Source organism: Helianthus annuus, chromosome 3, assembly GCF_002127325.2.
Source record: "Helianthus annuus cultivar XRQ/B chromosome 3, HanXRQr2.0-SUNRISE, whole genome shotgun sequence".
Taxonomy (NCBI): Eukaryota; Viridiplantae; Streptophyta; class Magnoliopsida; order Asterales; family Asteraceae; genus Helianthus; species Helianthus annuus.
In genome coordinates, this window is record NC_035435.2 from 122,336,051 (window position 1) to 122,354,394 (window position 18,344).

An 18,344-nucleotide genomic window follows, 5' to 3' on the forward strand; every position below is an offset into this window, starting at 1 on the left:
TTTTGATGAAGATAATAAGAGTAATACCTAAATGACTTGCTTAGATGTTATAGAATGAATAATCTAAAGAAAAGGCTCTTCTATATATAATAATAATAAAGATATCAAATATGGAATGATAATGAGATGGATGTTTTCCATTATTAAGAGATTTGAAATATAATATTAAGTTAATATTATACTATGTAATTTTTTAGAAATATTATATGTAAACGATTAAAACTATACATTAAAATATAATATTATAGTTAGAGAAAATAAACAAAATATTTAAGCACATATCATTTGAATATAGTATGTTATTTACATAAAATCCATGATTATTTATTAAATATACTATTTTCGATTTTATAAATTTTCCCAACAATAAAATAAATTGTTATTTTTAGAACATGATCATTATGAAATAATGTTTCACAATGAAGATATAAAAACTAGATAACATTATGATTATAATATTTTGTTGATTATGATGAGATTTAAAAAGATAACATTAATAAAAAGGACTTTGAATTGTGATATGTATTTAATATACTTTGATAATAAAATTAAATAAATTTAGAGATTTTAATTATAACGTTTCCTGTTCATGTATAATGATTTTCCAAATATATACAAAATTTGATGTTTATAAAATATAATAAGGTCAACCATCCTTTATTACATATAAAAATGGAGTCAAATATTGTTATACTAAATTTGATGTTTAGAAAAGTTAATAAGGTCAACCATCCTTTATAACATAAAAATGGAGACAAAGATTATTACACGATAGTTATTTAAACTAAAACAATCAATGAAAGATAAATATAGTGTTTATCGGTTACCATATTATGTGGTTACCAACATTTGTTTAAATTGAGAAAAATATTTTTCATCATTAACATTAGAATCATATTAACTAAAAGTTAAATACGTACTGACATCATGAATATTATTTACAAATTATTCACCACAAAACAAACCAATTGACAATATAATAAAAATTAGGAAATAATAATATCCATATAAAAACCAGAGCAATAGTCAAACCAACTTCTCAAACGTCTTTTTCAGAAACACCAAACTCAAAAAAAAAAAAGAAAAAAAATTGGAAATTGATTTCGACATGACACGGATATTTCTTTATTTCTCTAACTTTGGGGTGATTAGGTCCAAGTTGACAGCATCGTTGACTTTCTCATTCCCAGGACTGTTTCGACGTTTAGTAGAAGAACTTTGAACAGCATCAACATCATAAACATCTTGAAGGTTACGTTTAATGTTGTCGAACTTTGACTGATCTTGATCATTAACATCAAAATTATCTGGCGTAACACTGTCGCCGATCACAGATTGAGACTCCTGTAAAAAAGTGAATAAAATAATATATCATGAAGAAATAATCGTTATTTTTCAATTAATACCAACTGACGTCACATAGAAAAATAAAACAACATACCTTTGAGAAACATTTAACATTTCCAACAGAGTCGGACAAGCATTGAACATTTGACTCAGACATATCAGACTGTAAAAAATATACAAAAGTCAGTTAATTTGTCACAACATGACTAATAGGATATATACAATAAAAATATAATTTGGAAAATAAACACTAACATCATTAATTTTCCATTTATTCTCCAGAGCAGAAAGTATGTCATCATCAAAAGTTAACATTGAAATTCCATAGTTTTCTATCTGGTTAGAAATGTTAAAACTGGAAATTTTGATTTGAAATGCAAACTTTTTGTTGATCAAGATATCAAACTCAGATGGAAGTGACTGAAAGGAGCCTTCGGTAGAATTGTCAACCTATACAAAATTATGAAATTTAGTATATATACATACATATTGATTGAAAAACAAAATAATTTTACCTTTGAGTAAACATCAAGAAGTTCTTTGGAGGTTTTTTTAATAAGCTTAATAGCTTCATAATCAAACAACGTACAAGAAACAGTCCCAGACGAATCCTGAACCCTTAGAGGAATCTTGTAACTGATAGATGAAGTAAAGTAAAATATTAGAAAGAAAAAACAAAGAGTATAAAATTATTTTGTACAAATTTAATTAATTAAAAAAAATAATACCGATAAACAGGAACAACATCAACAGCATCACAATTAGGGTTTATACACTCAAAAGTCTTCTCATCCAAAACATCAAAACTGCCGTCATCTTTTTCAACCAATGTTGATTTCTCTTCAATTTGCTTCTTACAATTATTGCATGATAAATAATACCAAGGCTTATCATTTGAAATTGCTATAACAATACCAACAATGATAACCTTTTTCTCCTATTAAATTTAGATTATAATAAATAAGGTCAATACCATAATGTACAAATATCGGAAGTAAACAAAACTTAAAAAAAAATATAAATTTATTGAAAAGTTTACCTCAGAAATTGAAGCAATAAAAGCAGTCAACACAAAGTCTTCAGCATTAAGAAACTCATCTTCCGCATGGATCTCACTTGAGAGCATGACTGTTTACTGGAAGATGAGTTAGAAAACTCCTTCTCAAGATACCTGTAACAGTAGAATATATTATACATCTGGATGAAAATTAAGATGGGAATCATTAAATAATAATTATGTACCTGTCTTTGAATTCTTGTATCTCATCCAGATCTGAATTTATGAACACACGACTTGCTTCAAACATATTAGTAAGGCCAATTTTACCTGATTAGAACGTCCAAGTTTATTAAATGCTTAAAAAACGATATAATTTTGTAACATCATATAAGGAGGTACATATCGTTACAAATATTTAATTCAGCTTGCTGAACTAATTTTCAGAACTTAAATTTATACCTTGATAAATGTTTACTGTGCCAAAATGGACAAGAATAACAACATGAGCAGGGCGGTTTTTATCATTCATGTACTCTGACAAAGTGACTGCATAGTTTTCCCATAATGTAAGACTAATCTTCTGATCTCTGTATAATGAATATTTAAAAAATTAAAATAAAACATCAAATTAATAAAGATGTACATATGAATATATATATATATATATATATATATAGTCAATACTCGAGATCTTTAAGAGTTATGTTCATTTGTTTGGTTTGGTTTTAGAGCCATCCTTCCTATTTGCATCTTCAATAGGATAAGAGACAACAACATAACCAATGAAATCTGTATATTTAAAACAATTTGTCAATAGAAAGATCTGAATTTATTTAAATGTTATAATAATAGTGGCAAAAAGTAAATACCTATTGGAGTATTAACTTCAACTTTTTTACTCAACACAGATTTAAAATCAGTAAAACGAAAAAAGTACCGAGGACCAGACCAGTTTTCAGTTTTCAGAACAGAACTGAATGCGTACAGAGATAGCTTCTGATCATTTCCAGTAACCTTAATCTTGGTTGTATCTTTGGCTAGTGATGGCTTGTGAAACAATAAACAGTCATCAACAACCAAAAATTTAAGGAACCGTTTGAAAAGTTTATGTAAACAGCTACATTGAATGAATGAACCCTGAAATAGTAATTATATAATGTGCAATTTAGATAATCAACATGGATAACAATTGTTAAAGAGGAATATAAATAATAGTTAACAAACTAAAAATTTGTTACCTCCTCATCCATCAACAACATGTCAACTCGATAGATCTGATTATCAGAACCATTCATTTTTTTATTCCACATGGATATGATCTTCGCCTTGATTGTGTAGTTCGTAGAATGAGCATTAAGTGAACTGAACATAGTAATCTTATTGTTCTCCATTTCACTGTTAAATGAAGACAATATGATCAGAGACTTATGATGTTTTATATGATATTGAATACCAGAATTGAAAAACTGTTAATGGTTGTACCTTCACTCGTAAAGAACTGAATATGAAAATTGAGAACGAATATGAGTGAGAAACTATAGAGATGACATCTATATATATATAGAAAACAAAAGACTAATATATGGAATGATTTGAAGTTGTTTTTGGAAGTTATAAATGAAAATTAATCTTTATGGTAATTGACAGGAAGAAATTTATGTTACATTGTTATTTCCTAATATAATAGTATTGCTTAAAAATTTGAAATTATTCAAAGCGAGTCTTTTGCCGGGTGAAATTATTCAAACCCAGTAGTAAATGTAACAAAGTAAAGCAAAAAATTAAAGGAATAATAAATTTGATGTTGTAAGGATGAGTGAATGAAAAACGACTAAATTTTGGGTTCTCAAATTATTACCTAAGCTTGTGTAAGATTTTAAAGAAATGTATACAACCATATAATTGACACATAGACCTCGGTACCCAATACATACGACAATTCACAATTGGATATTCATCAACATGAAAAAAAGAATCGTATGCAGAAAAAACAGACAAGTATCACCATAAATAATATCAATAATAATCTTAGAATAAAAGAATGAAAACTTACATTTATTCATATCCGGCGTTGGTGAGCTTAAATCCCTCAATTGTATGCAAATGAAAAGTAAATCACCAAATGAATAAAAAATTAAGGAACAGGACGATAAGAATATACCAAATAAACATAAAAATATTGAATAAAACTGACATCAATAAGGACTAAAACCAGTATAGGTATAAAACGAAGCAGCAGTTTATGATGGAACAAAAAGGATCAAATTTTGTAACAAAACTATTACAAAAAGACCAAGGTCTTGTACCAGAAATACAATTAGAAGACGAAATGTTTACCACAAGCACAAACCTTACCTTCTCAAAGCCACAAAATTCCTTTAATCTACACTGTTTCATGTTATAAAACAACATAAATTCAGATTCATAAAATATATCATATAAAACTAATACATATATAATGATTTGTTTTTCCAGGAATACAATAAGATGAAGAAATGGTTACCAAAATTCCTAACCCTAGCTTCTGAAATTCCGAACCCACATGTATCTCCAATGTTTCATGGTACAATCCAACAAAGATTCAGATACGGGAAATAAATCAAATAAAAATAATACAAATGAACTGATAATTTGTACCAGAAACACAATAAGAAGGACAGATGGTACCAAAAGCACAAAACCTAGGTTATGAAATCCCAAAATTGCTTATATATCCAATGTTATATTTTATAAACCGAAAACAAATACCAGAATCAAACAATAAATCTCGAGAAACCGTTCATGGAACATAGTAGACAAACAGATTTTCCGAATTAAGAGGTTGATGATGAAAATCTGATGTTCAATCAGGTTGAAAGGGCCTCGAAAAATCCATATATTTGAAGAGTAAGGAAGAAAAGAATGAGAACTTTGACAAATTAGGGCTTTTTTAGATACTTATATACCTGGGTCAAAATCATGCGGGTTTGGATGCGTTAAATGGATCCCGTGTAGAAACATCACGTTTCTCAAGTTTTCCCGCCAAAACCATTGTGAAGTTGCACCACATAGTGCCACGTGTCCCAAACCTTGTTTGTTTATTATATATATAGATATAGGAAAGTGTATCGTACAATATGCCTTAACGTACGAAGTGTACGTAATGTCAAATTCGCATGTTAGAGACTAGAATCGCATGTTATAGAAACAACAGTCGCATGGTTTACCAAAGAAAAATCGCATGTTTGTGTGTGTATATAAATCACATGTTGATGCTTAAAGAAGTCGCATGTTGTAGAAAAAAATTGCATGTGTAAAGAAAAATTCGCATGTTGTAAGGCAATCTCGTACGCATTGTACGTTAAGGCAATTTGTACAATAACCGACACACACATATATATATATGTAAAATGATTTATGAAAATGATTTTTAAATGAGTCGGTTAATTGTATTTACAAGTGAAAACTGACGAATTTTCAAAAAGAGTAAACCGCAGGTAACAAACGTTGATTATAGGCTGGAAATGGTTCGGTCAAAGAAAAAGCGTTGGAATTTGCGACTCCACTACTTAAAGGCCTATGATGTCCTAAGCTTGTAATATTTCCGATACTACTTTATGGGAATTGTATCGAACAATTATTATAAATTTTATTAAATAAATTTCAAACTTTTATAATTACTATTTTATCATTCTATCTTCTGCTGCATATTATGAAATTGTTATCGATCGTCACGCATAAACTCACCGACCAGGCCCACCGAAAATCGGGGTGTGACAATTAGATGAGCTACACCAAAAAACCAGCGCCACCGTCTGCAGACCGTTCTACCTTTCCCACCGGAGATTGAGAAACTTTATTTGATAAAATATTCCTTTTTAATAGAATGAATTGTTTTTACCTTGACTTTTTAAATACCTATTTTACTCCTTTAAATCACAACTGTAAGAAGAAAAATACGTTAATATGGAACTAGCCCGTTAGAATTATTGGTGTAATAAAGTAGAAACAACGTTGCCATTAAAAAAACCCATATTGACACATGACATAATCAATTGACTTGTCTAAATTTTAAATTTTAGATTAATTCAAAGTGGTTTCTTCTTACACATAAATATTGAATGTCGTGGGGTTTAACCTTTAAGAGTGGGCTTTAAGGGGGTTTTAAGGGACGAAAATGTTGTCATGCAGACGACATCGGACTCACTTTTTTTTCTACCCTCATGGATTTGACCATCCACCATAAGGCCACTCGGGGCGGTAGCGTGATGAAGGCCCATCACGCGTGATGAAGGAACGGCACACCGCCGCCGGTGCAAGGACCACGCGTTGTATTTGTAACGCGTTAACTCCACCACGCGTTGAAGTTTTGAAATTGTACCGTTTTTTTTGACCGTTGTAATATTTTTTGACCGTTTGTTTGAAGAATTTGATTAATTTTTTTATATAAATCCCACATATATCAATAAACAAACTCAAAAACCTCTCCACTATTCTCACACTCAATACAAAAAATTAAAACACTCTCATACTCAATCTAAATAATTTTACAAGAAATATGGAAGGTTCAAGCAAGAGAGGTGGCGGATCGAAAAAAAGAGGTTCGGGTACGAAGAAAAATCCCGTAAGGCCAAGGGTTCGAGCGAATCTTGGTGAGCCGGCGCGCTTTAGGTTGCAAGACGAACCCGACCAAGTCCCAACCTTTCCAAACCAACAATATCCACCCTTTCAAACCCAACAATATCCACCGTTTCAATCGCAAACGTACCATAACCAACCGTTCGTTCCACCGTTTCAACCTCACCAATTTCAATCGCAAACGTATCAAACCCAACCCCATACACTCGACCCACTACTAGAAGACAACACCCTCATTCATCATTTTGCAAAAGCGTGGCATGAACCACGTGAACCACAACAAAGTCTTGACGAGGACGAGGAAGAGGAAGAGGAAGAAGAAGCGGAGGAAGAGGAAGAGGAAGAAGAACAAAATGTTGAGGTTCAAGAAATCGCTCCAACCGGCCGACAACCTTGGACGAGCGAGGAGGAGGTGTCGTTGACGAAGGCGTATTTGCACATCTCGGAGAGTAAGAAACACGGGAACGAGCAACGAAAGGATGCGTTTTGGAGACGGGTAATTAATCATTTTAGGCAACTTCCCGGTGCAAGGATACGAAACATGGACCAAATGACGTCGAAGTGGACGGATTTGAACGGGAAAATTAGCAAGTTCAATGCTTGTTTCATTCAAAAGGTATGTTTTTTATTAAAGTTTAAAAAAAACAGTTTTCATAAAAAAACAGTTTTAGTTAAAAAAACAGTTTTAATTAAAAAAACAGTTTTTATAAAAAACAGTTTAAAAAAAACAGTTTTAATTAAAAAAACAGTTTTATTTTAAAAACAGTTTTTATAAAAAACAGTTAAAAAAAACAGTTTAAAAAAAACAGTTTAAAAAAAAAACAGTTTTTAAAAAAACAGTTTTATAAAAAACAATTTAAAAAAAACAGTTTTAAAAAAAAAACAGTTTTTATAACATTTTATTTTTTTTGTAGAACCGAAACCCACAAAGTGGAGCGAGCGAGGCGACGATCATGCAACAGTTTTAATTTAAAAACCGTTTTTATAAAAAAACAGTTTTAAAAAAACACAGTTTTAATTAAAAAAACAGTTTTATTTTAAAAACAGTTTTGTATAAAAAACAGTTTAAAAAAAACAGTTTAAAAAAAAAACAGTTTTTTTTTTAAAAAAGTTTTTAAAAAAACAGTTTTATAAAAAACAGTTTAAAAAAAAACAGTTTTTATAACATTTTATTTTTTTTGTAGAACCGAAACCCAGAAAGTGGAGCGAGCGAGGCGACGATCATGCAACAAGCCACCGCAGAGTATTGCAAAATGTACAAAAAGAGAACTTTTCCACACGTGGCGGCATGGGAAGTTGCGAGACATCACCCGAAGTGGGTCCCCGTTGAGTTGGTTGACACGCATGGTCCTACGGCTCCAAAAAAACGAGGCGGTTCGAAAAGATCAAAGACATCCGAGTCGGGGAACTACACGACTTCCGCGTCGGATAACTTGCCCCAAATGAACTTAAACGACGACCCTCTTGACGAACCCGATCAACCCCTTGACGAGCCCGTTGAGGAAGATACACCCACAAGGCCACGACGCAGACGAGGTGGTGAATCGTCAAGCAAAGGGAAGGAGGCGGTGGCGGAGTCGATCTTTAGAATCGAAGAGGAGAAAATGACCCAATTCAAGAAGGCCGAACAAAGAAAAGAAACAATGATGTCCCTAAAAGTTGAACGGGAGCAGGCGTACAAGGAACACTTGAAAACGATTGAAAGACAAAATGATTTAAAAATCTTGTGTGAAAACCACGCCCATCTCGACGAACCGTTCAAGTCAGTTGTCATTGAACAAAAACGCGCGATTTGCGCAAAGTGGGGTTGGGAGATGCCACCGGTTTAGTTGTTTTTTTATTTGGTTATGTAATTTATTTTTAAAGTTTAATGAAATTTATAATTTAGTGTTTTATTTTTAATTTCTAATTTTAAAATGAAAATTAAAAAAATTGGGAGTGATAGAATTCCATCACTAGTGATTCCACCCCTCCTACATTTCTATCACTAGTGATAGAAATTTGGTTGATGACATGTCATGATTTGATTGGAGAGTCAGAGTGATAGAATCCATCACTAGTGTGAACCACCCCTAGTCCCCTAAGAAACATAAAAAAAACACCTAAAAACATGTCTAATTACCTATCATATCATAAAAATACATATTCTTTAAAAACATTTAAAACTCAACCAATAAGAAAAACCTAAAAATATTACCGTTTCATAGCCACATTAAAAGAATATAACCACCCAAACCACCTACCAATGACCCACCACTTTAGTTTCTTGTGGTTTTTTTAGGGGTAAAAACAAGCATAAAATGGCCTCCTAAAACATCACCTACAATAACGAATGGTGCTAAAGGTGGCCATGTGGCACAAAAACATTCCCAAAAAAGTTATTGGGACGGTCTAACACCGCACGGTGTGGGCGTGAAAATATGACGCGTTGGCCTCTCCATGCCGTGCGCACCGGCCCGTCAACGGCGTGGAGGGTGACGTGAGGCTTGACGCGGTGGGATTTCCATCGGCGTGGAGGACTAATGTAGGGTGACGTGGCACGTTGCGGGTGGACGTGGGTCGTAGCTGTTGTGTGTCAACTGTCAAAATTAAAAAAAAAATACTTTTGAAAAATAACATCTCCTATATAAAAAACTACCAGTTCTCTCGATTCATCTAATTTCCTCTCAGCTTTCTTTACATTTTCCCTTCAAGAATTTCGAAAAAAATGGCAACGATTTTGTTGACCGAAGAAGAGGACATCACGTTGTGTGAATCGTGGGTCGAAGCGTTTACCCACTACATGTCTCGAAATCGTTCGGGGGGTCCATTTTAAGGGCGTATTTTCCAACAATTTTGTATTTATAGGGTGACACCGGCTGAACCGTGGATGCACTTTCTTCGCGTTTTAGTACTATTCGTTTGGATAGTGAAAGGTTTGGATAATGAAAGATTTGAGACGGTACAACGGGTGTTGGGGGCTTAAAGCCCCACAACACATATGATCTTATAGGTTAAAAGAGAAAATCCGCTCGGGAGCTATCAAGATTAATAACTCAAATCAAGTCGTGATAAAATTTGACTCAAACTCAAACCTAAACCGAAGCTTATTTCATAAACAAGCTCTAGCTTACCAAGCGAAATTTCACTCGTTCATAACTTTAGGTACAAATATCAACATTACTTGGACCGTCGTACTTGTAATCCCTTTCACTAACTAATATAAAACCTGTTTGTTTGCTTAAAAACTTGCAGCAGATATAGACTCTGTTCATCTCCACACCTCCTCGATCACGCATCGATATTCGCCTATCATAATGCCATTTTGTTTAGTCAATCATGACACTCAGGTCAGGAGAATCCAGTATTGTCGGTAACTTTCTGAAAACATGTTTACTTCCGTATTCGAGCTTTTGGGTTTCATCTTGTTTTACACAAAATCTGCTTTTAATTTGCCAAGTTTGCATCCTTCGGACATATGAATTGTTAATCTGTTTAATGGGTTTGCGTCCTTCATCACTTAGTTGAACAACATAATAAATCTTTAACTAAAGCAAAGTTACTTCCAGTTTCGTTTTCAAATTACTTTTTGGGGATGTGTGTTGTTCAATGAGTTTTATTCATCACGATGTATATGTGTGAAATTTGGTGTGCAGTACGATTTTGGGTTCAGAATTGTACTAGGTAGAAGTCTTTGAATAAACATATAAGGAGGTGTGAAACACGATCCGTATGGCCCCAAGAACTAAACCTGTGTGCACAGCACACTATGTATGGTTGATAGCGATCACCAAAGTCAAAGCAAGCACAATGTTTCTGATTTATCAACTATGATCACAATAGTACACATAAAATAATGATGCATATGTGGACAGCACTGGAACATCTTATCAGTATCTGTAAAGATACCTTATTAACCATATAGAGCGCGCCATGGCTCTTTCTCCTGTTCTTTTGACACCTTGGTTGGGTTCCATGTTACCTTCTCTTTCACAAATTGCATAGATGTAGCACTAGCTAATGATTCTCCTATCTCACAGATTATCTAGAAAAAGATAACCAAAAAGCCAAAAGATATATCATACATTATATAATATTCTATTAATTTAGCCTCTAAATGAAGCTGTTTGGTGTTCAGTATAAGGTAGAGGTGCCAATTCAACCCATTAACTTATTAATGCCTAGTTTTTCAGGGTTATATTCTCTCTCTAACGGGTCAAACTTAAAAGCAAAATTTAGCTTAAAAAATGGTCTCAAGGGGTCAAAAGATGTCCAAAATGTATTCTTAATGCATACAACCTCCTAAATCGTTTTATTTTAAAGGCTTGAACAATTAATAAATAGGAAGACAAGTGTTTTGGGTCAACCAAGGCCCACTTCGACCAGAATAAAAGAATTAACATCTCGGCATAATAAAAGAATTACCCATTTTGACTCGTTACCCACCCCACTGATTTTGCAATCTCTAGTAGAAGCTAAGTGTGTTAGTTATGGGTTTGTTCTGCAAGACCAATAAGGGCATGTTTGGGATTGCTTATTGGAACTCCTTATTGACTTATTAATTTTTACAAGTTAAAAAGGTGTTAGGCAAAGTGACTTTTGCCCCTCCTTATGACTTTTTAAAGGTGTTAAGCAAAGTGACTTTTGCCCCTCCTTATGACTTTTTAAAGGTGTTAAAAAGGAGTTTTTTAGAAGTTAGGGGATTGTGACTTTTGCAAACTCTTTATAACTTTTTGCAAAAGTCAATAAGGAGGTTTGAAAAGGAATCCTAAACACCCCCTAAGTATTTGGTGACTACAACATTTGACACCTGATAAATAAAAATAAAGAGTAAAGTATACGCATAGTCCCTGTGGTTTTCCAAAATTTTGGATTTGGTCCTTAGCTTTCCAAAAGTACATGGATGGTCCCTGCGGTTTGCACTTTGTAACGCATTTAGTCCCCAACCATCAAATCTAGGGGCCATCCATGTACTTTTGGCAAAAGTTGGGGACTAAATGTGTTGCAAAGTAGAAACCACCGGAACCATCCGCGTACTTTTGGAAATCTAGGGTCGAAATCCAAAATTTTGAAAAACCACAGGGACTATCCGTGTACTTTACTAAAAAATTAAATATATACAGCACTATCAATCTTGTTCCTGTGTAAGCTTTAACAGACAAGAGCTGGTTTTGTGCCACCATAAATTCAATATTGCAGCTGCATTAACTTACTGTCAGGCAGTACTTGCGCCAGACAGCTCGGCCAGCTGCTAATACAATACAACGATCTTAAGGTCTAGCTTATAGTTGGCAATTTCAATCCATCAATTACAAATGTGCTGATTTGGTTCGTGTTTTATAAGCACCTTTTGCATTATTTTCAACACAGATAAACAGAAAGAGTAGGTACCTCAAAGTCATCCACACGATGTTGACCACTTTGTCCAATGAGAATAAACGAAGCTGTCTTCAGGACACGGACCAACTGAAGAACACAAGACAGAGGTTCATGATGAATCTGCATTGACGAGGGTGCCTTTACATGTCTGCTGGCCAAGGCTTGTATCATATCACTTTGGGGACCGATTTGGATGCCATAAATATTTTCATCGGGTGATTTTTTTCTTTCCAGCTTAAGCTTTGAAGAGTCTACAAGGAATGGAAGAATTAAGGAAGGCATGGTTGATGTGTCTTCTTCTGCTAATGATGACAATACTTCATTGACGGCACATGATAATACTGGAGGTTCATACTTTTGCAAAACCAGGATGGATACCTGATGATTGATGAAAGGTATATATCTTACAATGTTGTCGTCCACATGAAATGTTGCATAACGCCTAAAATAATATAGAATCCTAAGTAGTCAAATGTGCAAGGTGCACTCAAGGCGCAAAGGGACCGACTATCGCCTAGGGTTGGCCTATTTAGCCATGTCTGTGTTTTTGGAAATGAAATGGCTATTTTGTTTAGGGAAGTAAATGACCCGAGCCAATCTCCCGACTCATTATATTTACAAGAACTCGAGCTTGGCTCGATTTGAGCTCTATTTCTAAAGCCCGGACTCGTCTCGTTTATTATTTCCTGAATATATAATTATTTATTTACATACATTTAATTTATTTTTTTTATATATGATCACAATTGTATGTATAATAATATTTATCAATTATTTATATAAAATAAAAACAAAAATAAAAATAAATATAATTATAACTACCTATATAAATAATAGGTTCATTTAGGCTCGTAAACCTAATCATGCTTGGTATGTGAATCCCGACCTCAGGTTGGTTTATTAAATAAGCTTTAATTTAGGCTCATTTAAGCTTGGCTCGTTTTCCGCTTTTAGCAAGCCAATCTCAAGTAGCTCACGTGCGCTCGGCTCGTTTACACCCCTACTTTAGTTTTCAGTTCCAGAAATCCCATAACAGAACACTCATAGTTATAATTCCTAAACAGATTTAAATCACAAACGACTCATAACAACAACCTAACTAGTACAAGCTCAACATTCATCTCCAATATCTCAAATCCAATTATCAACCACAATTTATTTATTAAAACTCCTATACATAACCGTATCAACAACATTCAGTTGCAATTCTAGCCCTAAATAAACAAAAAACAAATAAAATCACACAAATCCAAAACAATAACAAACTTCATCCTCCAAACTAGATTCAGTTAACTTCAATTCCACACACATGACATAATCACTTAATTTAAACAAACAAATATTATTAACTATTAACAACTAACTCTTAATCAGCAGAAAACCTACTTGTTTAACTCCACTGGCATCGACAAAGTGAGTAACATTTCCGGATGCTCTGGTATCCGTGATTCCGTACCGATCCAGTGGCAGATCGAACGACTCTACTCTGTAAAATGAAGGACAAAAGATAATAGATTAGTTAAGTGGATTGAAATAGTAAATATGTAGAAAGAAAAGGTGTAGAAAGAAAACTAACGATGTTTTGAAGGGAGAGTTAGGGTTTGGTTGAAGACCGGTGACAATGGCGGTGGCGAAACCGCCGTCGATGTCGTCGGAGATGAATATTAGCTTCGCAGCTGTCTTCATTTCTTGCTTGATACGTAAGGGTTTGAGCCGATGAACGGTTTAGAGCCCGATATGATTGCCAAACAAAAAACAGTTTGGGCCCAACTAAAAACGACTAGGTTCGAGATTTTTGAGATTTTTGTGTTGAAAACCGGTTTCAACCTGAACCGATTTGGGCGTTCTCCAAAAGAAAAAAACCGGTTTTAGCGCTTCAAACTAGTTTTCAACTGATCCAAATCAATTTGAGTAGGGGTGAGCAAGTTTAGGTCCGGACCGAAAATAACTGAGAACCGAACCGAAAATATACCCAATCCGACCCGAACCCAAGTACCTAGGTATTTAGATCGGTTCCAATTTTTCATATAAAATAGGGTCGGGTCGGTTCTCGCATCTTTTTATGGTGAAACCCGACTTGGACATATGGACCGGAACCGACCCTATATTTAGGGTAGTGAATCGGTTCTGTATTTTAAGTTTGATCGGTTCTCGGGTCGGGTCGGGTAATGGTCGGGTCGGGTAATGGTCGGGTTTTCCCTTTTGCTCACCCCTAAATTTGAGTGGGTTGGGGTTTTCAACTCTAAAATTGGTTTACAACCCAAACCGTTTTGAGCCCAAGTAAAAAAAAAAAAATCAGAGACTCAGGGGTGGATGTAGCTTGATACTAGGGGTAGCCCCCGCTACCCGCTTAACGCTCCGGCGATAGTGTAAACTTTGGTAAAATTTGACGTTTTTTAGATTTCAGTGCCCCTATAGAAAAGAAAATTTTGAAACGTTGCCCCTTGACATTTTTTCTAGATCCGCCACTAACCAGACTAGTTTACAACACAAACTTATTTGGACCCAACTATATATATACGTACAAGCATAATCACCGGTATACACACACACACCTATATACACACACATACATGTATACTTAAATATAAATTAAATTTATAGTTTTATATATACAACTCTATTAAATTTTGGTCCACTATATACAAATTACAACTATATATATACGTACTAGCACAATCACGGGGATAAAAATATTGATATCAAATCTAAAAGTTAGAACCTAAAGTGATAAACAAGAGTCTACTCATCGCCTTAATGTTTCATGCCGTTACCCTAAGTCGATTGCCTCCTGCTCTCAACATCATTGTTCGTGCAATATGATCATCGCCTCGCCGGCCACAACATTGTTATTCATAAGAAAAATATTATGCCATGAAATGTGCATATTTTTAAAGACATAAAAATTTGAGACCCAACATTGTCACTATCTCTCTCACCAAATTCAAATCGGGCGACACGGTTGTCCAAATCGCTCGAACTTCACTCGACGCTCGCTCGGAATATTTACTGCTCGGAAAATGCTCGCTTGATTTGAGGCTCGGTTTTAAATGAGCCGCTCCGCTCGGTTCGGTTTATAAACGAGCCAAGCACGAGCAAAGGTCCGCTCGGTTCGGCTCGGCTCGGCTCGTGAACAACCCTAATCAAATACCGGTACTTGACAACAGGGGACGAGGTATGTACACGATTTTATAATTGAGTATGAAACTGGGAATACCAATACTCGTCTCATACCCAACTCATTACCTTAACTAGTATTAAACAAGCTTATGGCTCGAGATCGTTTAAGCTCGCTCAATTCAAACTCTTAGCGAGCCAATCTCAAGTAGCTTTTACGGCCCGCTTATCTCGTTTACACCCCTAGTTTTAACATGGCATGGTGAAAACTGTTACTATAGTTTAAATATATATAAATAAAACACTATAGTTGATTTTTCTGATACGTATAATTCCAATATATTTTTCTGAAAACCATCTCCAGTTCTGGAGAAAACCCGGTTGAGATCGGATTCTAACTTGAAACCTATGGCCTCAAACCCAAATCTTCACTTCCCTCCAATTCCAATATATTGTACCAAAAGTTGTTGGTCAACGAAGTTTACAGATTTTAAAACTTAGCAAGTCGTGCATTCTTTCTTGAAATCCTAAACCAGTATTTTAACCACCATAAAAGTGATGGAATTTAACTATTTAAGCATATGCAACTTTTATTAAAGCAGTTACTAGTTCAGATACATAGAGCATTTAACTTGTAACTCCTATTCATGGAAGATGAAGATGTATCACAGGATGCTACATCTCCCTTTACTTCAACTGCTACTTACACACACACATATTTATAACACCACAACCCACTTAGTGTGTGCTTAAGAGAGACATGAACAGATCCAAAGGAAAAGAGAGATGGATTCATTGTTACAAGAGTTCTCAAAAGATCTTACTTGTGGGCGAAGGCGATTTCTCCTTTTCAGCTTGTTTAGCTAGAGCCTTCCGCACAGCTGAAAACATCGTGGCTACTTCATACCTCGATAAAAGTAAGCTTATCTTAATAAGCATTACTAGTTAAGTAGTCATTTATGTCATTAAACATGATCTGAATTGTGATCACATTTCATAGATTCGCTACATTATTACCATTGGACAAGCATACCACACCTTGAAGAGTTGGAGAGCTTAGGCTGCTTGCTGTTGTATAAGGTTGATGTCTACAAGATGCACACTCATCCCAAACTCAAGAACATCAAGTTTGACATCATTGTCTTTAACTTCCCACATGCCGGTCATTATGATTATTTATGCGAACGTGATCAGGAGTTAATCGAGTAAGATATGTACACTCCATCATAACGGCTTTTATTTATTCTTTTGAGTGATGTTTGAACTTATTCTTCTGTTTATAAGTGTATATTTAGAAGCAGTTTGGTACTTTATGAAACCCGGCCTCCACAATACTAAGCGATTAATAATAGTATGTGTTTACAACACTGTTATTTAGACCAATGTATGTTTGACAGGATGCATAAGAACTTGGTAGAAGCTTACTTTAAGAGTGCCAGCAAGATGTTGACTGAAGGGGGTGAGGTGCATTTGAGGCACCGAGAAGACCCTCCATACGACAGTTGGAACGTCGTTTCGCTGGCTGGTAAAGCTGGTCTTAATTTGAAGGAGAAGGTGGTTTTTAATAAAAGTGATTATTCGGGTTATCACAATAAAAGGGGAGGGGGTATTAACACCAACAAGACTTTTCCTATCGTATGTGCATATACTTATAAGTTTGCACCTTATGTACCAGAGATTGTTGATCGCCATTGTTATGATTGTTCTAATAAAGTCCATGATGAAAAAGTTCAAGTAGTATGTGGGAATGATATTGTTTATGATCATGTTAATATATCAAAGATAATGGAGGAAGATAATGTTACTACTAACAAATTGCAAAAAGATGAAGCGGTTGATCTTCTTGAGACAGATGAAGCCAATGAATATGATGATCTTTTTGTTCACATGAATAACACAATTCAAAAGTTTGATAAGATGCATTTGAAGAATGATGACGACGATCATGATATTCCAGAAAAAGGTGAACTTTATGTCCTAGAGATGAAACAAGATCTTCATCCGCAGCATAGAGAAACAGATGAAGTTCACGATGATGATCCAAAATTACCGAAGAAAGATGATGAAGTTCATGTGGACAGTAAACCGGAGCTGGGTGGGTCAGCCAGACTCAAAACAGAACATGTGGCGCGGTCGGGCAACATTTGCAACTTCTGCTTGCCAGCAGAGTGGTTGTTGACCTGGTTTGAGTCATGAAGGAGTGTATTGTAATTTCTCTTCAAGGATTTGCGGTTTTTTTTGGCTGATGCAATTTTACCACTGCTGCGTTTTTCTTGCTGAACAAAACAGTTGCTGCTGCTGCTACTTGATGTCAAGAACATACACCGGTCGATCCATTTAAACAAGTGGTCGAACCCAACATAGATAAAATAAAAGTTTTCTTCCATTTTTCACCTACACACTGCCTTTTGAGTCATGACTAGAAATATAAATTTGTTTTTCCCCCTTAAGAGATAGTTTCATAAATCAAAAGACAGGTAGCAGTTTGTCTATTTTTTTTATGCATGTCGTATGAACTTCGCTAACGATTGAGTCAATCACCGTGGATATCCGAGTAACAATGATGTTGTAGTGGCAACCAACGAGAGGATTAATAAAAGAAAAGTTGCATCTATTGATAGAGGCAACCATGTTAGTAATTCTAAGAACCTTCCTCCAAGGAAGTAAACCCGTTTGAACTACGAGATATCTCCTCACCACAAGACCAAACAACATCCTTGAACTTGTGAAGAGTACAAATAAAACAACTCTGTATAAATATAGTGGAAAACATAAATGAAATACATGTGACAACAGATGGACCAACAGAGAATTCAGTCAGAGATGCAACTATTGATTCGATATACTTGTCAAGATGATCTGGTTCCTCCTTAGGGTGTAAAGTAACGATGGTATTAGCCGAAAC

At 34.6% G+C, this 18,344-nt stretch overlaps 3 protein-coding genes across 3 annotated transcripts; 1 reads left to right on the top strand and 2 right to left on the bottom strand.

Moving 5' to 3' along the window:
* Positions 1–1,125: 1,125 nt before the first annotated feature.
* On the bottom strand, positions 1,126–3,738 carry LOC110876273. The gene is made up of 10 exons (XM_022124451.2): positions 3,586–3,738; positions 3,285–3,484; positions 2,807–2,934; positions 2,590–2,674; positions 2,464–2,518; positions 2,076–2,284; positions 1,863–1,983; positions 1,603–1,797; positions 1,442–1,510; positions 1,126–1,344 (listed from the first exon to the last, which is right to left on the bottom strand). Exons 1-10 carry the CDS (start codon positions 3,736–3,738, stop codon positions 1,126–1,128), a joined length of 1,434 nt encoding a protein of 477 aa, XP_021980143.2.
* A 6,938-nt stretch (positions 3,739–10,676) lies between these two features.
* On the bottom strand, positions 10,677–14,087 carry LOC110878537. Its single transcript, XM_022126860.2, has 4 exons — positions 13,899–14,087; positions 13,709–13,808; positions 12,335–12,700; positions 10,677–10,988 (listed from the first exon to the last, which is right to left on the bottom strand). Exons 1-4 carry the CDS (start codon positions 14,006–14,008, stop codon positions 10,857–10,859), a joined length of 708 nt encoding a protein of 235 aa, XP_021982552.1. The 5' UTR covers positions 14,009–14,087; the 3' UTR covers positions 10,677–10,856.
* A 1,998-nt stretch (positions 14,088–16,085) lies between these two features.
* Positions 16,086–18,005, top strand: LOC110874638. The gene is made up of 2 exons (XM_022123162.2): positions 16,086–16,356; positions 16,440–18,005. Exon 2 carries the CDS (start codon positions 16,793–16,795, stop codon positions 17,633–17,635), a length of 843 nt encoding a protein of 280 aa, XP_021978854.2. The 5' UTR covers positions 16,086–16,356; positions 16,440–16,792; the 3' UTR covers positions 17,636–18,005.
* Positions 18,006–18,344: the final 339 nt, after the last annotated feature.